At 34.7% G+C, this 24,160-nt stretch overlaps 1 protein-coding gene across 5 annotated transcripts in view; it reads right to left on the reverse strand.

Moving 5' to 3' along the window:
- LOC124366005 (tumor necrosis factor alpha-induced protein 8-like protein) overlaps nt 1-24,160 on the reverse strand; it is a 108,051-nt gene that overhangs the window by 36,614 nt on the left and 47,277 nt on the right. The window contains exons 1-3 of one of the 5 annotated variants that reach the window (XM_046822189.1): nt 12,390-12,502; nt 11,210-11,311; nt 5,428-5,489 (exon numbers count right to left, since the gene is read on the reverse strand). In XM_046822189.1, coding sequence (XP_046678145.1) covers nt 5,428-5,437 — 10 coding nt within the window. In that variant the 5' untranslated portion in view covers nt 5,438-5,489; nt 11,210-11,311; nt 12,390-12,502. Of the gene's footprint in view, nt 1-5,427; nt 5,490-10,354; nt 10,463-11,055; nt 11,138-11,209; nt 11,312-12,389; nt 12,503-24,160 lie in introns of those variants that run through there. The other 4 variants (XM_046822188.1, XM_046822190.1, XM_046822187.1 and 1 more) reach the window with 4 other exon arrangements.

Genomic DNA, 24,160 nt, shown 5'->3' on the forward strand with positions numbered 1-24,160 from the left:
GAGTAATAAATTATACTTTTAAAAATCCCCGAAACACATTGGATTTATATAGTACTTGTGTTTACTTCCATAGCCTGAGTAATACAAATAGTTAGGAGAGTGTATGTAAGAGTCTGACATCGAAGTGTACCTTTTTGGGCTACGCCTGTCTCTGCACCTAGAACCAACCTCACCCCTTCCACTTTGGTGTATCTAATATTAGTGCAGTAGTGTTTTCAACTCCAGGGCCCACATCCGCTAGTAATAAATAGTCGCTCAAAGAAACTGTCTGCAATGTTTACACAGTTGAAGAGCCACATACGGAAAATGATAGTCCTTAATTAATATTAAAAACGAAAGTGCTTATTTTTTGTAAATTTATTTAGCATAAACATTCTTAGTGCATAACGTCAACCTGGTAGATAAATATAGGACATATTGTTTATTTGAAAAGTACTCAATCACTGTTGGGCTACAGCCCCACTATCTCAAGAAAATTAAAGTCCCCACTTGGTATCTAAAAGTGCAAAATACTTTTATCTGAAAACCCTAGCTAAAATGGAAACGCACAGTGCTATGTTTACACAGTACTGTGAATTGTAAAATGAAAGCAGACAATATGCTACTATTACTTAAACACTATCTTTTTTAAAATTTGTACATTAATAGAGTTTCGAAAGCATAACGTAACCTAGGAGTATTAACATTATCTAGTTATTATCAAACTTGTTCTTTGCAATCACTGTTGAGTTCAGTATTACAGAAAATCTAAGTCTTAATACAGTAGGTATACTTTTTAACTGTACATTTTAGCATTGTAAGTATTATGTTCTTGCCAGTACTGTGATGGGAGAAGATAAAAGACAAAGATACAATCTAACCTACTATACAATCACTACGTACTAATCTAATATATCTACCTAATTATTTACTCGTTACTATAAATTTAAAGAGTGCTAGTATAACCAATCTCAGTTACATCGTTATCTTTTGACATAAGTAGTTTCTCAAACCTGTATATGTACATATAAGTATTCTTTATCGTAGAAACAAGGCAAAATCAACTATGGAACAGAAAATAATAAGACCGGAATAAATTAAAATGCTCATAAATATACACTTTTTCGAATTTTCCTTGGTCGTAGCAAACAACGCAACTCCGTTGTTGGCCGTTGGATATATAATTTCACTCGAACATACGAAGTCGCTCATACACAGCAAAGCCTTACGAAACTAAGTAGAATTACAAAGCAATATCACAAGGTACTGAATGAAAATGTTTTAATTACATAAAATCGTCAAAGGAAGTGGAATACATTTTTCATTCCACTGCATTATATCATAAATGTCTTCAATACGAAAGCTAAGAACTACGACTTTAGGGTTTCGTCATATTAGTATAAAATAGTTCCACCGTTACTGACATAGATGGAATGTTAGATGCAATGAAATAGACGGAATGCAAGATGCAATGCAATGCAGAGGAATTGCGGGCGAATCCGCAGGTAAATGCAGGTACGTAATAACATTCTTTGACACTGCAGTAAAGCAAACTGATCCATCTAAAATTGGACACATTAGGGGCTTTATAATACTTAAAGTTAATTATACGTAATTTTATCCCTGCATTACAATAATTTGCATTGCATTACCGCCGAGCCTAATTAAATAATGATACGCGCTTGAAAAACCAAATTACCCCAGGATAGTCATTAGGGGATGAACTTTCTTAATCCTGGGCGGCTGGAATCCAACCCCACTCCGCCCAGCGGTGGCATTTCCTAATGCAGCCAATTCACTTAATTTTACTGGTCGGAAATTTCCCTACGGCGGGCGGACGGTAATTGACTTACCTTGGATTCTGCTTTGAACGAGTCACAACAGGGCGAGATAACGTTATTACACGGAATTCAGTTTCGGACAATTAACAATTTTTGCGTCCAATTTACTGTACAGGAATTGAGTGACTGACCATCGTGATTTAAAATCAATACAAAATCGTTTTAGGCGAAGCACTTAACCGTAAGCACATTTCGCTCAAAAAACTGCTATGTAAAATCCAACTTAATATATTTTAGAAAATAAGTATTCGAGAACTTTTGGAATTTCAAATGTTGTGATTGTCAATTCGACAATAAACTGATACCTTAGAGCATCGAAAGGTGCGACAGAAATAAGGTAAAGGGTTAGCGCACAGATGGTTGGGCAGACTACCATTTGACGTTTTGGTCCAAAAATCAATAACGGTACTGTACAAAGTTTTGATTAGCACGTTCCTAACGCTAGAAGTTATGGCTTCCGGTCGTTTAATTTAGAGATGAAGATGTTACTCTGAGTATGTACATGAGCAGGACTAAATTAGCCAAGTAAGGGAATACATTTGGTTCTTAAGCATTAAATTTAGGAACGTAGATGAGTAGCTATGATGAACTGAAGGTCAATTTAATAATTTGTGTTTGACATATATAATTTGAGACCTCACCTAAAATTATTTCAAATTGAAATCGGAAGGGCAGATTGTAGCGGTTAATCCCACTTACTACGTTTACCACAGCGTAGACTTCTGGACTTCTTAGAACTAAAAGTGAAGCAGCTTCACATGTCGACTTCTTCAATGAGACTGTCGCATCATTCAGAAGAAAAGTGGCTTCCTTGTAAGGACCTAACTAGCAGCTTACCTCACACACAAACACGAGCACGCACGTCACTCTAGCATGTATGTAGCAAATCTAGTAATGTAATCACCAGTGTTCATGTTTATTTGTATGTATTTATTTAAATACATACAATATAATATGTACAATACATACATACACACAATATATATTTAAGAATGTTGTTGGTTGTTTTTTCCTATGTTTACGCATGTTTATGATTATTTATATTTTCTTGCATGTATTTTTCTTATTTTTGCATATGGTGTTTGTTACATCTTTTATTCTATTATTTTACATCACTTTGTTCTTATTTACTTCTTCACACATCCAAAATTGTATTGGTATTGCTCATTTTTATAATTTATTACTGTCCGGTTTTTTTAAAGGACAGTTCTGATAACTTTTTAAACTTTAAAGCTATAGTGATGCAATTTTTGGGGTAACCCTTGTTAGACTATAGTTTTATTTGTGTTACTTTTTGGAAATACAAGTATATTAATAGTATAATTCTTTTTAACTGCGGAGTCTTTATGTAATGTGTCAAGTTTTATGGTGCAAACTTTGATTATATTTAAATGCTGGTAATTTCCATTTACTATAAATTACATAAGCCGCTATAGAGATATAAGAAACATCGACAAACTTGGTTCTCCAGTAGAAAAAATATTAAATAAAAAATCAAGCTCCCAAAAATTTAAAATACTTGTAAATCCCCTTTTCCATTTCTGTAGTGGCAAAGAACCTTTGAAGTCCAAGTGAATGTAAAAAAATCATTGTTCAATATTATATTCCATATTGTAGTAAACTATTCGTGAAGAAACCCTCTTATAAATGATTGGCCTTACTGTTTTGCCGGGTTTCAACTCAGAGGGTTTCAATGAGAATGATCGATCAAAATCATCGCACGGGCTTCCAGTCACGCGCCATAAGTACATTAGCGTGATGAATGCAGCGAAGCGCCCATATCAGTCTGTTATCAGCCGTCAGTCAATAGTGTGAATGGCGAGGGAAGAAAGCCCTTTGTGGCTTAACAGAGACCGGAGACGGAAGTGCTTTCAGCGCTCGTTCTTTGTCCACCGCCAGCCAGTCGATGAGTGATAGCATCGCATTGCTTGTACAGATTTATCCTTCCCAGTTTTCAAACGAAATAGTCAGGAAGGAAGTGAATGGGTGACTTCTTGCACAATACGATCGCCCCATTTGATTACGCTGTCTGGCCCACTACGATATCGGTTAAGTTGATAAAGATCGATTTTCTATTGAATGCTTTCATACGTTGAAGATGAAGAAATCAGAGAACTATTTTTGATAAGGTCATTCTAAACCACCAAATACACACGTGGTTGTGTATGTGAAGGCTTGGCAAACAATTTGTGGTTTACACATAATATGTGCAAGAACTGATTGTAGAAAGGCATATTCTGCGTATAATTTGACTAATTTCTTGAATGTATAAATGTCAAGCTTTCTTAAACATTACTTAAAATGTAATTTAATCGTCGCAGCTTGTATTATTCCTGCAAAGTTCAATTGTAATTATACATTATTTTACTTTTTTCTAACTGTAATCAAACAATTCTGATTAATTTCTTGAATATATGAAAAAAACTTTTAAAAATGTTCCATTAAAGTGATAAAACATTATTTTGTTCTGAAAAAATTAATACTATAAAAAGTTTGAAACTCAAAATTAATCCAGTGCCTAGTTTATGGATTATTGTATCTGTTGTGTCTTTCTGCGTCCAAGGACTCTCTCCGCACATTGAACACCTTTACCATTGTACTTTTCAACCGAACCTTTCACTAAAAGTTAAAAATGACTTATTAGTCATTAGTGATACAAATACAAAACGCGCCGTATGTTTCTATCGGCATATGTCGTGGAATTTCTGGAAACGATTGACAACTTAGTATAATAGTTGTAATGTACTATCGGACGTTTTGCTACTTCGATCGTGAAATTTCTGGAAATGATTGACAACTCAATATTAATAATATTACTATAAGAAGTTTTGTCGTGACATTTTAGGAAATTATTGACAACTTAATATTAATAAGATTACTACTAATATTACTATCTGAAGTTTTGCTAGTTTTATCGTGAATTTTCTGGAAATGATTAACAACCTGTTGCAATATTAATACGAGTAGTAATGTACTATCAGAGGTTTGGCTGGTTTGATCGTGACATTTCTGGAAATGATTAACAACCTGTTGAGAAATTAACAGTAATGCAGTATCAAAAGTTTTGCTGAAACTAGGAATTAGAAACAACATGATTAAACATACAAGTGTGTTACAATGCGGTACAGTAAGTGAATACTGTAACTAGACCGGATCCACAGCCAACCAGTCATGTAACGGTTGGGTAACACGTCCCATTGTATTTCACAAGGTACTAGCTACTAAAGTTTATAAATAAATTCCAAGGCATTCAAATTCCGCTTTCAGCGCAGGACAACACGCGAGGTTTACAGAATCACTAAAGTGCTGGAAAGTTTTCAGTCGGAGCACCTTTGTTAAGGTGATTCAAAGGAAAGGTAAAGGTAAACCAGTTATAGAAGTACCCTTATAAACTCTAGAAGCCTCTCGTCCTTTCGGCTCTATAAAATCTGTAAAGTACGTTACGGAATCTTCAGCTCGGCTTCTTTCTATTTTAACAGTTTGCAACTTCTCTACTCCGGTCGAACGGGTCAAATTTATAACAACGAATCTTGGAGCTGTAAATTAAAAATAAATGAATAATAATAACTATTATTTCAAATTAAATAAGAAAACAATTGTTACTTACCTGAAGACATCAAAGGCCCAATCGAGAGAATGAAAAACGTCAGCAGAAAAAAGAACAGAAACCTGACAAAAAAGAAAACAAATAAGTATAATACAAAGTGAAAACAAATTAAAACCAAACAAACTTTAAACATATAATGTTCAACAACATAAATTAAAATACTGATTAAAAGTGAACCATAATATAAATAAAGTAAAATAATATGTACCTATTTTGTAATAAGTAATCAATCAAAAAAACACATATGCTGTAGTAACACTTGGGTGCAGCCTATGTAAGATAACACTATAATTTCAGGAAAAATAGCGTCTACTCCATAGTATACTATCGGAACTTGCTGACAATAATTTAATTAGAATTCGGTACTAAATTTTATCTTTTATAATTTCGCAAAATGTAACACTTTGTATTCAACAATAACCGAATGGAAACGAGAGCAAATTAATAAGGCAGTATATGAAAACAAAACCAATTTTGCGTGAAATACATAGAGGAATTGTTCCAACAAAATGAATTTGCTCATCAGTCACACATAGTTGAGTGGATATCGAAATAGTCAGTTTTCAGTAGGCGTTTCCAGCCAACTAATTACACTCAAAACCAAGGCATATCCAGACCCATGAGGACTGGCGAAGCGGCTTCTTCCTCCGTCAATTTCATCGGGAATTCTTCTTTCAGGACGGATGCTATTGGTTTCCTGAGAGACTGGAAGTGATGCGTGGTGCATTAGCTACGTAGTCTCTGTTTTACAATTAATTCCTATATGTTAAAATACATTGATATTGTTTTGTTTGATTGTATACTTATTATATATTGTTGGTTTCATTCGGATCTACTTGTAATATTTGTAAAATTGGTGTTATACCGTTGAAATAAATAAATAAATAAAATAGCAAGAGTAGAAAAGGGGTTAAAGTATCAAATGATAAATTTTCCATAACCGATATTTTTTGCTTGATAAACAGCCATCAGACATTTATTTAAATAACAACTCTAATCACCTCAGCCGACTCATGTATATTAAGAGAATGAAAATTGACTTTTCATCTTGGCAGACGCTGACCTCGCATGTATTGCACGTATCTGACAGTTAGTTTTAGCTACAAAATACAATCTGAAAAAGTATTATCTGGTATTTTACTCACATCCCATTTTAAACCCGAACAAAAGCAGCGTGACTGATGATCGCACCTTATTTAGAGGATATTCCCTTATAGATTTTACGAAAAACTAGGTTATGTTTCCACAAAGTCCAAATCGGGTCTCGACTATCGGATTATTACTAAACACTAATTTCTCTACTGCATCATACTAAACCGCTAATGGTGTGTTAGTTCAGTATTGTAGGATCTCCAAACGTTACTTAATTAGAATGTTTATAAGAATGTAAGCAAATAGTAGTTAGTTTAGGTCCTAAATCAATCCAGGGTAACTGTGCCCAAATGAGGTAAAAACAATACAACGTGGAAGAAATGAAAACTTATCAATCGAGGAGTTATAATATCGATTGGATAAGTTAATATGGGTACTCAGCAAGCGTCCTATTCAGCGTACACACGCTATTCCAGTTCCTTTCCCCTGACAATTAATTCTTAATCACCAACGAATAAAGAATAAAGTACTCACGACTAAGTAAAGATTAACTTTATTAATTTTATAATAATTAGTTATCAAATTTCAATAACTCGTAAAAAATAAAAATAAAATGACACACGAGCTAATTTAAATTTAGAAATCATTGTTTCTGTTCTCAAATCAAGATAAACTTAAAGCTAGACTATCATACAACGTTTCAAGATGGAGAACGGTTGAAATGTTTAAACTTAACGTAAACTAATACGATTATAACATTTTCAAAGGATAAAAATAAATTTTGCTCAATTTAGTTAAAGAATGCTAACACATAGTCCATGAAAATCAGTGAATACTGTGGATGTAAGGTTTTACATGTAATGTGCGGTGGACACAATCCTAAAACCGTTAGATAATTTGAGTTGCATTGGCGGTGTTGATACCGTACACATGTAAACCACAAAAATTGCAGTTTTTTTACAACAAATAAAACCTAATAAACATATACATACGGCAAACTAAGCATTTCCAACTTAGGCTTATATTATATTTTGTTTGCCTTTGTTCCAAGAACTAAATTGTTTATTTAGTTATAGAAAAAAAGGATCAGCGGAGAGTTCGTAAATACCACGTATTTAAAGTTCCTATTAATTCTGAAATCTATATATTATTAATTCATGTATTTGCCTTTAAATAACCTTTTTGCGCTTATTTATTTAACAGTTTTGTCAGAAACAGTTGACAACTCAAAATTAATGGCACTGTGACGACGAAGCGACGAAACAACGCGGAGCGGAAAGTGGGTAATGTTGCATAATCAATCTGGAACGGAATCCACAGCCCTTGTTTTCCACGTAGTTAACCGTGTTTTTTGCGGAGAAATTCTTTTATAAATCACCTGCGGAGAAATTACTTGAATGAAAACAAACTGAAAAGTTTAAGCGCGCAGTAGTGAGGGAGGAAGGTGGTGGGTCGGCAGTGATGCATGTGCTATTTGAAAATAAACGGGCTACAACTAACGTCCATCATATATACAGGGTGTAAGAAAAGTCCCGCACCGACTTGATAATTCCCGAACGATTACAGGTAAAGCACTAAAACTTGGTACATCATTACTGCACCTATAAATTTACTTATTGAAGTAACTATCATATGTTTGTCATGTCAGGGAGATGGCCCGCAAGGAGTCAGAAGGAAATCTTTAAATGAGAGCATAGGTCGAGTAGTGCATCAAATTAAAGGTCTTTATTGGTACTTCCAACCTGGTTTAATGTTTGAAACATTTACAATGAGGTTCTGTTCTAGACGGTTTTCCATATATTAATTGTCTTGGCTCAAGTTATGAAAGTTAAACTTAGTAAATGAATGCTGGGCTTAAGAAATAGTTTTTAAGGTAGTTAGTGACTCTTCACATCCAATGGAGGATGGTCTACAAGAAGTTTAGCAATAACATTTAACGTAAGCATAGCTCAAGATCTAGATTGATTTTAAGTATAATGTAGGATGTACATCAAGTGAAGTCCAAAGCCCAACCTAAAAATAAGAATTTTCTATTATATTAAACTCATACCAGGTTTTCCCTCTTAGTATTGTCTCTGTTAAACAACCCTTTTATAAAGATGTACATCTTGAGCTAAGCTTTACGGTAAAAACTCGTTGTAGACCATTTTCCACTGGATGTCTACTACCTTAAAAACTATTTCTTAAATTATTTAAGGTAAAAAAATAATCACCTAATTCATCCAGTGTGTCAGCAACCCTCCCCCTCTCCTCCCCTGTGTGTGTGTGTTCATGTCTTGTGTATGCAGATTGATGTTCTTTAATTTGTTTATGTCACCCTCAAAAACAAAATTGGGTCAATTACCGACGTGTACACACACAACGAGTTATGGCCATTTCTATTATGTCACTACCCGAATGTTGGAAACTCAGATGCTCAAAGTAAACTTCCATTTCGGTGTTTGAACGAATTAAAAATGCCCACAACGTGTTGTAGCCATACGAATTTGTCCACAACGCGTTATTATTTCGATTTGGCTCAAAGACCGAACACGTGATCAAAGCGCGTGGACAAGAATTGTTTGCTTTTTGTTTTGTTTGTTTTTGACGTCGCTCTTGTAACCAACGCTGATCGCCTGTACACCACAATCGGATTGTTATTTTATACATGTATAAATCTACACTACACCATTCCTTAACGTTTGATGTGTTTTTAAGAAGTACTTTACTGTACAACAATAATTGACTCATAAATAAGTAATAATAACATTACAAACATCTTCTTGAATTATATATATGAATCATGTTATGTGTAAATTATTTTTTTTAACGTGTGTCATTCATTTTGAGAACTTTTCATTTTAATAACGATAACAAGACTTATTGAGGAATAAGTAAAAAATTAAAACATAACATATTGCATTTAATAAAGTTAATTAAACGTAATTAAAAGGGGCCTAATTCCAGGCCAAATGTTAATTAATATTTTTAACTCTAAAAGTCACATATAGGCTACAATATAAATTATACGGAAAAAGTTCGTTTACATGAAATATTTTTGGTAACGTAATTAGATAAATAAAATATAAAAAAGTGTATGATTTTTCTACCTGACAGCGAATACGTTACCTAGCAAAGAACAATGTTACTATAAAATGAAGATATTTGGGAGAGAAGAGAGGAGAAAGAGCGACCACGCCCATGCAAACAAGTCTTGGAGCTCCGCAAATTTGCTTTATTGGTACGCGGACAGACGTATGCTAATGGGGGCTTGTCGTGGTAGGGCTTACAGTCCCTACTTTACCGTACAGGCAGCGTACACACACCTGTACTCGGGGCGGGGAACTGGCAGCTAGCTTCTTACTGGCGAGGCCAAACTGGGCTACCTCGGAGCAGCACCGAAATAATCGTATATAATAATAATGTACCGATGTTAGTGTAAATAAAATAATTTTACTCATATGCATCAAATTCAATTTAGTATACAAATCTGTATTCTAAATTAAAATCTATTCAAAATTAAAGGAAAAATAGGAAAGTATTTTTGTCTATAGCTTCTTTGAGGTTATTTTAAAATAAAAATAATATTTGTTCAAACTAAAATCGGTTGCAACACGCAATCATCATTAAACTTAAAGGTACGTTCATTATAATATCTTTATTTTGTCTTTATAACAGTGAAAATAAATTATTGTGAACATTGAAAAGGCTATAAGTACTGCTATAAAAAAATTTTAAGATCGTATATACAACTAAACAATCTACAATTTAACTTTAGTTCATTAATTTCATCAGAGTAGAACACAAAAGATTACTTCTCAAGAGGTTTTCAGTGTAGTATATAAGCAATACTCACAAGGGAGGTTGTGTTTAGGGATCCATTGGTAGATGAGCCAGGCCTCCAGCTCGTTAAGAGCCGCTTGACCGGAGACTAGCAGCGAGTTGGCCAGTTTGGAATCTGAAACAACACAAGATCCTGTTACATCTAGTACTTATTAAGCTATTATTATAAGGCAGGTTGTGTTTAGGCCTCCAGCTCGTTAAGAGCCGCTTGACCGGAGACTAGCAGCGAGTTGGCCAGTTTGGAATCTGAAACAACACAAGATCCTGTTACATCTAGTACTTATTAAGCTATTATTACAAGGCAGGTTGTGTTTAGGGATCTATTGGTAGATGAGCCAGGCCTCCAGCTCGTTAAGAGCCGTTTGACCGGAGACTAGCAGCGAGTTGGCCAGTTTGAAATCTGAAACAACACAAGATCCTGTTACATCTAGTACTTATTAAGCTATTATTATAAGGCAGGTTGTGTTTAGGCCTCCAGCTCGTTAAGAGCCGCTTGACCGGAGACTAGCAGCGAGTTGGCCAGTTTGGAATCTGAAACAACACAAGATCCTGTTACATCTAGTACTTATTAAGCTATTATTATAAGGCAGGTTGTGTTTAGGCCTCCAGCTCGTTAAGAGCCGCTTGACCGGAGACTAGCAGCGAGTTGGCCAGTTTGGAATCTGAAACAACACAAGATCCTGTTACATCTAGTACTTATTAAGCTATTATTACAAGGCAGGTTGTGTTTAGGGATCCATTGGTAGATGAGCCAGGCCTCCAGCTCGTTAAGAGCCGCTTGACCGGAGACTAGCAGTGAGTTGGCCAGTTTGGAATCTGAAACAACACAAGATCCTGTTACATCTAGTACTTATTAAGCTATTATTACAAGGCAGGTTGTGTTTAGGGATCCATTGGTAGATGAGCCAGGCCTCCAGCTCGTTAAGAGCCGCTTGACCGGAGACTAGCAGCGAGTTGGCCAGTCTGGAATCTGTAACAACACTTTCATTGTTACATCTAGTACTTAAAACATAAACTAAATATTTTTTACAGTCCTAGTATACCTAATATGTGAACACACACCACATTTCTAAAGCCATTGATCCATATATTCATTGATTAGGTAAATCATAGGAAACCACTGTAAAGTCAAATAATTGTTACATAACTTATTCTGTTCTGTGTCTACACCGTGCAAATTTTAAATACTACAGACAAAATTGTTCTCGGGTTATCTTGAAACGTGTTTCACATTTATTCATTAGGCTAGGTTTAAATAACGATAATCTGCACACCAAGTCTACTCAATACCATAATACTACTTCACATATGATTATAATCAGTTTTTAGAAATTTATTAATTCTACGATTTTTTTGCTGCCATCGTGGATACCAATAATAGGCTGCAGTGATGTTGCATGACAAAGTTCAAATCTACAAAAGCTCATTTCATTTACGAGATATCCTCCGGACAGAAAGAGAAACAATATTACAAAAAAGAAGTTAACACGAAATTGACGTACCGTGGAACTCATTTTTGTAGAAATGAAGTTTTATAAAACATGTAAACTCTACATATGAAATATTTCTCGAAATATCTTGCCACATAATAAATTCAGGTTTTTTAAATTCAATTTGTTTTAAATATTAAAAGTTTCCACCACGAGTCACTATAACATTAAGTTGTAAGTGTAGGGATGATTATACTACATGTGTAATCTCTTGTACTGAGTTTAAAAATTTATTAATTCTGCAATTTTCTAGTTAATATCGTGGTTAGCCATATTATGACCAATGTAAAAATGTTCGCTAACGCTCAACCAATACCCATGGAGTGACATGCGCCGTCATCGAACTCGATGTTGCTTATATAGAAATGTGGGTTATGCCAAATTTCAAGGCTATAAGTCAATTCATTCTCGGGAAATCGTGCGGACAAACAGACGATGCGGAATTTCCGCTAACGCTAAGACAAATAAAAACTAATAGAAAAGTTTGGCGATGAACTTGCCACTGTCAAAAATAACAACGAGACAGATGTACATGAATAACCAAGCATTTACTCATACCTGTGTAAATTTGGACTGTTGAGCTCCAATCGTCGAACGATTAATGACAACCGCTTCCAACTTTACAACTAATTTCTACCACAGGCAATCTAATAAAAACGTAAACACTTAGCTCTACGACAACGGCTTTGAATGACAATTCGCTAAACAGTGTTTCAGTTTGAGCGGCGATAAAGTCACGTCGAAGTGGTTGATAACGAAATTACCGGCACTTAACCTCGTGCAGTTCACAACTGATTGTGCAACGTGCTCGATCGAACCCGTGATCGATGTTTTTATCGTGCGTCAATGCGACAATTGACTGTTACAGAGCACTGTTTCAATGGCACTCGATAATAAGCCATTGTTCTTTCACTTCCACGATTTCATTCAGATTTTAGTGTTTCAAAGGAATTGTGTGAAAAGATGATTTTCGTTGAAGAGCCATTAAATTTGTGCAAGCAATGTTGGGTTTTAACTACAATTTTGATGTGAGTGCTGAGTTTAGCTCCAGTTCATCTTTCTCTTTCTTCAGCGTGTACCGAATGGACGAAACACACAGGGTTCGAGATCTCTGAGGTCGATTTGCAAAGGTTACTTATAAGTTTAATCGTGGAAAATAAAATAATGTCTTAAATGACATTTACTCAGTGAATAATCAAATAATGAACTTAAATTATATCTTGGGGGATGGGTCTAATGGTTCTAATGTTCTATGGATGTTTGCCTACGAACTTAATCAGTTAATAGAACTTTGAAATTGACTTCTCTTCACGTCCATGTTGACTCACATACACTGCGGAGTCAGCATATTGGCTTGACTTTGCAGCTGTAGTCACAACAAGAAAGATTAGAATACTATGAGTCTAGAAAACGAATACTAGAAGTACTCGAAGTTGAACAAGAACGAACTTCGTACTTGGTAGTTGAACCAAGTACTTGGTACTTGGTCTCGCCTAAAACAAAATCGCGACGGCATTAGCCATTTATTGAGACAACTTATAATCACGACAACCGTGGTTTCGTTAGAAGGACGTTACCACAATATTATATCTGTATTAATCTAGCAAATAAAAAATCATCATACGTAAGTTACTTTACTATTTACAAATTCACTTTCAAAATAGATGTCTCGCAAGAAAGGGCTAATTTAAACTACGAAAAATGTAAATTTTACTTACGGACAAGGCGCGCGAGGGGTTCCTCGGCAGCAAGGATCTTCAGCTACAAAGTTCAAGAGAGAAAAAATACTACGGTTGCCAATTATGTTATAATTCCTCCAAGAATTTAGTTCCAAGAACATCGAAGATAAATTATAATAACCAGTAACGAGAAAATGGGTTGCGAAAATGTATACACTCATATATATAATTTAATTAAATAACGGTACAAGCGTCTAGAATTTGACGCTGCCACAGACTTGAAAAATAAAAATGAACTCCTTACATCGTTTCGATTGCGTAATTTCGGGTTTAGTAAAGAAGCATAATAATTTAAGATGTTCAGAATAAATTTAATTTTTACTCAAATATAAGCAATAGTGCAAAAAAATAATTAAAACCTCCATGGAAGAAAAATATTTTGTTACTCATGATTAATCTGTAATCAATTAGAACACAACATAAAGTCAAATGAATATCACAATTAATTCTCAGGTAAATTAAATTCACATAAACCAAATGCCAAAGCATATAACTAAACTCTAATGCTGTAAAGAGTTATTACGGATACGAATACTAACCTTGTTACATCTTGGAACTTTTAACACAAGCAATTCAGTCAACTGTTCATGGTATACGTTTAAGCATGAATATGGATATTTTAAAGCTGCAATATTTAAACAAACTGTACCGTTGTGACTACAGTTTATAAATGTTTGAGCCTTTACAGAACCAGTTCATATTGCAACTTGTCACAAACAGAATTTTCCAAAGATTTCAATAAAATTCTTAGGCACACCAAACACCAATGTGTATTCATTGTTACATTTTGAATACATTTAAACTGATACGTGTAATGGTCACCGTATTGAATTCGGTCATCAACGAAATTAAAGGATTAATACACAATTCTCTTTGGTTTTTAGAAATAGCTACTGGATTTTACATTGTCTACCTATGGGAAATAAAATGTTTAAAATTTCTCTTTCGTAGTGATTCCAGTATTATAGGTTCTCTAATTAACACAAAATTCTATCTTTGTCATGTTAAGCGGTGCAGTGAGTATAAGGATTTAAAGTTCAACCTGTGAATTCATATTCATAATGATACAATTTTCGTTAATTGAATCTAAGTGTCTGACATTCAACAGTTTCTTCACCACAATTAACCTCAAAAATGTAAAAGGCATCTGCAAGCATGGCCAAGGCTGTTAGCCACACGTACTCAATCAGAGCACAATAACCTAAGTACGAAGAGCAAGTACACCGACCTCACGAGAGGCAGTTGCGTGAGAAATCTTTTCCTTTCGTTCCCGTAATCCCTAGATTCCTGGCTTGTGTGTCTCTCATTTTAGTGTCGACTAATTCCTTGATGACACGCAAATGAAAAACTCTGCTTCCAGCTGTGAGGACATTTGCATAATATTTATCCTCAGTGCATCGTGCAAATGCCTTGTACAGATAATGAGTTCTCTCTGCAAAGGTGGGCTCTTAAGAACGCAGGAATGTACACTGATAAATATTTTTGTAACCAAATTTTCAACTTTTTTACAGGTGGTTTTTTTCTATACATGCAACAAGTAGTAATGTATATTCTTTATCTAGATGGCGGCTTTATTTTCAGAACAGGTTCTGAGTCGATGTCAGGATAAAATAACGGCAGAATAAATATTTTAAGAAATGTATTCTTAAACGGAAATATAAGCTTAAACATTTGCAAGAACGGTGTTAAAAATATTTCGAGTATTAAACCAATTACCCGTACTATCAAAGACAATACATAAACCTGGACTATTTAATATCTACGCTTTAATCTCGATACGATGAGAAGCAACAAATAATAATAATATTCTTTTTTGCGTGAAAAAATTACAATGGCATGCGTCAATGTAGCTATATAAAATACATAACTACAAATGATGGTCGTCAAGGTAAATACTTACAATGCAATACCATTCTTGTATGTATCAGAGCCGGGGATTTCGTGGTTGTCGTTAATTTCAAACATTTGCATCCCAGCGGCCCATCATGAACTCATCAGTCGAGTAAAATGCCTTTTACATAAGATAATGTTTTAGTCGGGTTTTGAATTTTATTTGTTTCATTGAGTTGTTTGATGCCCTCATGGAGCCTATTTATTAGTTCGACTCTAACTTGTGATGGCAAGTGTTCGAAAGTTGCCGTTCTGTGCTGTTCGACTCCAAAGTTATCCCTCCCTCTAGCCCCGTATTGGTGGACATCCCTGCCCCGTACCAACTCACATTTAAGTCGGCACGGCAGTACAGGGCCACCTCGAGAGTAAAGCCCCCCACACACTATCGAACATGTTGGTCGAGCAGTTGGGAACCCAACGTCTTGTCGAACATATTCGAGAGTGTGTGGGCTCCAACCCAACATGCGCGATGGTTTTGTTGGGTTGGATGCTGGGTACGACAGCACCACCCAACTCCAACCGCGTTGGCCTAAGAGATAGGACAGGGTCAGCAATCCAAGCTCCCTAAAGGCATCTTTGCTCGACACTCTGGGGTTTAATTTTGAAACAATTCTTACGGCTTTCTTTTCAGGTGTGAAAACACTTTCAAATCTGTATTTGGAATAGCTTCCACACAATCTCAAGCCATATGTCAAATGTGGATGTATCAGACCGAAATAGGCCACTTTTACATCCACCGAACAAAATTTTGCAAGATTGCGGAGGACATAAATTCCCGAAAGCAACCTTAGAGCACACGTTTTCAATGTGATCGTCCCATGACAGCCCCCGATAGAGGTACATTCCAAGGAACTCAATGGAATCTGCTTCATCTGAAATCATCCACCATCACCGCGGGTCGAAGCTCTCGCTCTTGTTGTTGCCGAAGGCAAAAGGTTGTCGTTTTATTTTGAACTGTTTGTTTTCAAATTGATTCTGGTGAAATATTCTATGGATTAATTCAATTTAATGAATGACTCCACTCGAAGTTTTGTTTTTGTTTTTTTGTTTTGTTTTTTGTTTTGTTTTTTTTCTGATGCAGAGGTCGCATTGTCAGCATATTGAATCATGTTTCCATTCTGGATCGCTGAGTTCAATCTGTTGACGTAAATTTAAAAAAAAAGACTGACCCTAATATTGATCCCTGTGGGACATCGTAGGGCATTTTAACTTTGTCTGACAAGACATTCGCAGTCTTCACGCACTGCTCTCTATCTTAGAAATAAGACGAGATCCAATCGTGCGGCAGTCCCAACTGGGTTGTTACACAACTGGTGCAACAGTGTTGCATGATGCACGCAGTCAAAAGCTTTATGAGAAGTCAGGGAATATGCTCAGCACCTGCTTCGCCTCTCCATGCCCTCGACAACATTGTAAATGAGAGTCGTTACGGCATCGATTGTCGACTTGTTTTTACTGAACCCAAATTGTTTGGGACATAGAACCTCGTGACGATCAAAGAAATTGTTCAGATTGTTTGAGAAAAACTTTTTTCAAAATTTTGCTGAAAACTATGAGGATAGAAATTGGACGATAGTTGGAATGCAAGGATCGTCCTTTTTGAACATTGGAATGACTTTGGAAATCTTCGATGCCGACGGATGATTGGAGTCAAAAGTTATTTGAAGGACCCCTTGAAAAACCACACATACATGCCATTGATGTCACTGGATTTTTTTATTTTTTTACTTAAATAGACCAAGTAACAACACTGCTAGATAACAGAAACAATAGACAATAAGATAGCCTACTGTTCACTGTTCACACATTGCCCACAGTGATAACTCATGTACACACAATAGAGAACGCATCTACAGAAGCAGGTCTCCGGCAAAACAATTGATAGTCTTGTAACACTAGAGGACTAACACTAGACGATCAACTCAAATCTGCCCATGTTGTGGTCTCAGTCTAGTATGCAATTTAAATGATCCCCTTTCACTCCCCCAACCCGCACTTACAATTCTGTCCATGTGTTAGAATGGCGTTACCACAGTGCACACAGTAGAGTATTATATACTGCAGGAAGCTTCTGGTGGAACTAATAACAAGACTAGAGGATCAACTTTAATCTGCCGATGTTGAGGTCTCAATCTATTATGCAATTCAGATGAGCCCCTCCCATTCCCTCCCCCTAAACTAACTACCCTCAGGCTTATAGCCACGTGTTACACTACTGTATGTTTACCATAGAACATACACTATTATAGAACCGGTATAAGCCACGTAATATTATAACATTTGGTAGTATTGATTATATATCTACTGATAAATGATTTTGTGAATAAAGGAATCACAGAATTATTGGTTGAACCTTTTAAATACCTAGAGAACTCAGTCGCTCGTTCAAAAATTATGTTTTTGATGATGGAAAATTAGAAAGGATAACAGGATTCAGAAATATGCCATCGTTATGTTACAAAACAGTAAACTAAATTTCGAGGACAGATTGCAATCTCTGAAATGTAATGTTATTTTTTGTAACATAATACCATATAAATGTCCGAAATCATATTATCCTGTAGTCAAGTTTTGTTAGATTGTTAAAGTTTATTAAATGACGAGTTACATAGAAGGTATTGGAGTCTGTTTAACTATTTTAACATCCTTTGGTTGAATATGGAAATGATTACGGACAGTTTAATATGATCTCTACAGCACGCGGAAATACACCGTGTTTTTTCTTGTAAGGATAACAAGATTACAGACAGTTGAATACGATCCTCTACAACACGCGGAAATACTTCAGGATTTTACTTGTAAGGATAAAAAGATTACAGCCAGTTGAATGCGGTTCTCAAGTGCACGCGGAAATACTTTAAGATTTTACTTGTAAGGATAACAAGACAACAGACAGAACACAGCAGAAAACAAACAGACGTAGTCGTTGCAACACATAACGATGACTGAGTCATAAATCCTGTCATTCTTAAATCCTTCATCGTCAAAATGAGCTTTAAAGAATTTTAATCGTTAACCGGAAAAACGCAGAAGATGTGGCACCGCCGGCTTAAGCATAAGAACTAAGATTATTAAATCATTCCTGGTTCATATTCCTGGTGATAAAACTGTTATATCTCGTAGATCCAATTACAAAAGCTCTGGAAGAACATTAACCAGCTTTCGTGCAATTTAATTTTGTTAAAACGAATCTTGTTTAATCTTTCGACGAAAACAAGACAGTTTAATCTGATGGACAACTAGAAGAATGGTAAAAGATGAAACGAGGTCCGTTATATTTGGGCCATCATCGTACATTAAACCAGCAACAAGCAGCAGTAACATTCACTCTTCACTGCGGCAATAAGAAACATGCAGATAATTAACTAAACGTAACCATGGCAACGCCATCGCTAAACAATATTGTATTTCGCTCGAATAAAATGCAATGTTTACGCGGAACTCTACGATTGATGAAAGCATTATTAAAAAGGGATTCTCCCTATATTGTTCCATATTTACTAGTATTCAATCTGTATAACACTGTGTAACAAATATCCGAACACGTGACAAAAAAAACGACACAAATTTTATATTTAATTAAATTCTGTTTTTCTGTTCTGTGTTAAAAGTTACAGTTAATATTTAAATAACACACATTTTAAATTTAACTACAGTAAATTCTTTTCTGTGTTGTCTAATTATTAAAACAGATAATTTATAAACAAATGTATTGATTATTAGCGTACTTTTTTAATTAAAACTTTGACAGGCTGCCAATTTGTACTAGATTGAGATAAATACCTCTGGTATTGTTCTTCTTTTACAAGTGCCTGTAAAACGAGAAATAGGTTTGAATTTTAAAAGTTTTACTTGATTCCCGAAATTCCATTTATGGTTAGGAATTGAAATTATTCAAAACCCAGTGGATTTTATTCTTATAAAGACCCCCCTCCCAATATAGATTGGTTGATATATTTCTGTTCAAATGGGAGGAATGCTTTTGAACCTCGTATAATATTATAAGTTATATATATATATATATATATATATATATATATATATATATATATATATATATATACAGGGTTTTCATAAATGAATGGTGCAATTTTGAATGCTTATAAACAATTTGCTATGCAAGGTAGAAAAATATGGTTGGCACCTCTGAATTCTTCAGCTCAATTAGTTTTATTGCTCTGTGTTAGAAAAAAAGCTGTTTCATTGTTGTTGGTTAAATTGTGCAATAACTTCAAACATTTGATTCTGATCTAGAAACATGTTTTCTGATCAAGAAAAAGCCAAGTGTGTGCTATTGTTTAGTGAATTAAGGTCTTCTGTTTTAGTGCAAAGGGCTTTTAGAAGATTATTTAACAAAGATCCACCTCATAGAAACAACATTACGCGTTGGAGTAAACAATTCGAAGAAACTGGATCGGTACAAAAACGGAAGTCTTCTGGGATACCGACTGTATCAGAGTAACAATTCAAAACGTTAGAAAATCTTGTCTTAGATGTCCACAAAAATCTCTCCCACGTCGGAGTCTGGAGCTTGACATCCCAGTGACAACTCTGCATAAATTTTGCATAAAAGGCTGCATTTTTATGCCTATAAAGTTCAACTGTTGCATGGGATCAAACCGAATGATAAAAATAAACGTGTGGAGTATGCAACTTACATCTTAAATCAGATTGAAGAAAATGAATCATTTTTAAATGATGTTATGTTTACAGATGAGGCAACTTTTCATGTTAACGGGTGTGTTACTAGACACAACGTTCGAATTTGGGGTTCTGAACATCCTCAAGAGATCATAGAAATAATCCGAGACACACCAAAAGTAAACGTCTGGTGTGGACTGACTAAAAACAAAGTAATTGGACCTTTTTTCTTTGCCGAGAAAAGTCTTAATGGTAATGTGTATCTGGACATGCTAGAGAATTTTTGTTTTCCTCAAATTGACGAGTTTTATAATGTCAATATGGTGTATTTTCAACAAGATGGTGCGCCACCCCATTATAAGGACTTTGTTCGTGATGCTTTGAATGACAAGTTTGGACAAAGATGGATAGGTCGAGGTGGCCCAATAGCATGGCCTCCTAGAAGCCTGGATTTTGACTCCATGCGATTTTGTTTGTGGGGATACGTGAAAAACATTGTTTATTCTCAGAAGATCCGTGATTTAGCTCATTTAAAGGAAAGGATTTATGAGGCAGTATCATCGGTTACAAGAGACATGCTGCACAGTGTATGGGCCGAGTTCGACCATAGATTAGATGTCTGCAGAGCTATCGGTGGTGGACACATTAAAATGTACTAAATGTATCAGTATAACATTGTTTTTAACGAGGATTCTAATGAAATAAATATTTTTAATGTACTTCGTACGGTTCTCTTTTTATTTTATGTCTAAATTGCACCATTCATTTATGAAAACCCTGTATATATATTATATTCCAGAGTACTATATTGTGTTCTCATAAACAGTTCTTCCAAAAAATCCCTAACTAATGTTTTGTAAACGTTTGTTGTAACGCCCTAACTCGTCTCTTATAATACATTAATAAAGTAGGTCCAAATGTTCTTCAGGGATGTTATTCTATTTTAATTAAATAATGGAATATGGCGATCAACACAATTGGGCACCGCAATGATCCCACTACTAAAACGTTCTACATTCTTCTCTAGAGCAAATACCTTTATCTCCCAGATGTTCAAAATCGAGGTTAAAAATTTCAAAAAGATTTTTATGGGCTCTAGACATGAATAACGTGATGACATTGTGCACACCTCTATGTAGCTAGCATCTGTCAATTATATCAGTGAATGTTTCAGGACACATTATCGAAGTAATGACAAAGATAAAAAGATATATATATATATATATATATATATATATATATATATATATATATATGTAGAAAAAGGCCAACATATTAATATTAATTAACTATATTTCACATTACGCTTCTTCAGGTCAAAACAACATAACGAAACACATAAAATAATTAAAAACATACATGTAAACAGATAAATAAATTAATAAGCATAATATTCTTGAAATGATAAACATATGTTCAAACTGTGGGTGTAAAAAAGATGTTATGAGTGTTCAGATGATTTAAATTTATCGAAGATTTAATCCATAGGGATATTTAGATTTTGTGACAATTTGACATGCTTGTTCTAAATTTCTTAATTTTGATATATTTGAATTATTTTTTATTGATCGTATTGGTTTTACTGTATATAAATTTTCAAAAGTTTCTTTGTGTATTTTACTATGAATGACTAATGGTTTTGATTCATCACTATGCTTAAAATCATAACGGTGAACTGTCATTCTTATTCTTAAATTATTTGTTGTTGAGCCAATGTAGTCTTTAGGACATTGTTTACACTGAATTTGATATATACTACATTTTTTGTATCACATGTCAAATTGCCAATAATTTTATATTACATTTTTAGTTGAACTGCTTTCGAATTTTGATGACTCTTGCATTTGATTGCACATCTATATATATATATATATATATATATATATATATATATATATATATATATATATATATATATATATATATATATATATAGATAGATAGATAGATATATTTACAATGCAACAACTATAAATTTGTTTTAACAATATTCTATGAATTGTTTTCTGTGATTTCCAAATCAATGACAGATCCTGCACAAGCATGTCATTATTGACGTTTTTGGCTGCATTGAGAGAACGATTATGGATAATATAATAATATATCACTCTATACAATGGAAAAAGATGCAACACTAGACGCAAATCTCACTGCATACGAGGCATTTTACATGCAATATTGCACAGAATAGGGGTACAGAAGAAACGCCCCTACAGTACAGGTTAACTAACAGTAGTAGGTTACCTAGTTGAATCAGTGTTTGTTTAAGGGGTGAAAGCCACTTTTCCAAAATCGAGGTTTATTCAATTTCATGTTTTCAGCAGCGATGAACGTCTTAGAATAACATTCCATCAACATTAATAATTGACGAGAACACTTTTATGACAACGCAAGTAACATGTCTGATATTTAATCCAGCGTAAAAGCTCGTATTAAAGAAGTAAATCCCTTTGCTTGCGTGTACCTCCACGTATGTTTGTCCACACGTTATCTCGATAACCGTTCGACGTAAAGTGAAGAGATTTAGCACCAATGTGCCTATCTTGAATTAAAGCACAGGCTAAAAGCATTGGCACTTAACAATACTTTTTTAATACTGCTATAAAATGTTATAAAACAATACTACCATAGTTGGTAATTTGTGTTACAAGTTATAAAAATGATTTTATAATTTATTTGTCGCCTTAAGGTGTTTGCATTTCGTTTTACTATTCCAGTTCCAGTATTTAAATGTATTTAACGTAACATTATTATTTCCTAACCCCAGAGAATTGAAACCTGTGATCTCTAAATTAGCGATACACTTATTTCCTAGGATATGGAGGAGATCTAATCAGCTGTTTACTGAATTCAGGGAAACAGGTAATTTTACACACGCCACCAGACCCGTGGGGATGCCAGGCCATATATTATCTAGGTTATATTCACAGGACTATTCGTACCTACTATTTAGGCTACAGTACAATATAGGTAAGTATGAACGTATTAGCACAATAGATTACAATATTTCTATTTTGCATTGATGCATGGTTAAGGTATAAATATTTACAAGAGCTACCTGCTTTCTTTTAACATGAATAGGGTAATTATATATGGTAGTGCTATTAATTTTCAATTCAAATAAATTATAAAAAAAATCAAAATTAGTGTATGGCTGTGCTCGGGTGGTCGTGTCCCCATGAAATGGGACGACAGGTTTATTGATTCCTCACACTGGAACCGTACACACGCACAAAGTGGCCTGCCCATCAAACTTACTAAAATAGCTCAAGTTACACAGTAGAAGTTCGGCGGTCCCGAAAGGGTTAAAATATCAAACGATAATGCTTTCTCATATTTTGTTTTTCCTAGTTGATACACTTAACCCAAGCGTCAGACGCGTAAATAAGTGTTAAATTCGCGTAGTTAACCATGTACAAACCGACTATTTGGTAGGCAGAAATTGGGGAATTTCAGTGTCTTTATCTAGTTTTCTTACGATACCCTGAGAATAAAAATTAACCGCAATACGATTTCATCTGTTTTTTCCCTCCTTAAAATTAAAACTATAACATCACGTGCTGCAAAACTGAAGCAGGTTTCTTACTAATATCTTTCTTGGGATAGGAATCTTAAAAATCGTGTTCTTTAGCTATACGTTATGAAATAATAATACACAACAATCGAAGACGACTGTTGCAACAAAATCTTTGACAGTCCCAGATATTATAGCATTAAAAATTCATAGAAATCGTCAACTGTAATAAGGTTATATATAATATTTTAAGGCTTTTATATCAATAAAAGATATACCCGCTGGAATAGTGCGAAACGTGTAATATTTAAACTTGTACCAAGATTTGCTTATCCCATGTTTTTATCAATTTGACGTTCTAACTACCTAGGAAAAGATAAATGTATACAGTAAACCTAGGTTGGCAGTTTGGACCACTGTGCGGTGTGGCGGTGCACGGATGGTCGCGTCCCCATGAAACAAGACGGGACGACAGGTTTATTGATCCCTCACACTGGGACCGTCCACACGCACAAAGTGGCCTGCCTATCAGGCGTAATAAGATT

The sequence above is a fragment of the Homalodisca vitripennis genome, chromosome 7 (assembly GCF_021130785.1).
Source record: "Homalodisca vitripennis isolate AUS2020 chromosome 7, UT_GWSS_2.1, whole genome shotgun sequence".
Taxonomy (NCBI): Eukaryota; Metazoa; Arthropoda; class Insecta; order Hemiptera; family Cicadellidae; genus Homalodisca; species Homalodisca vitripennis.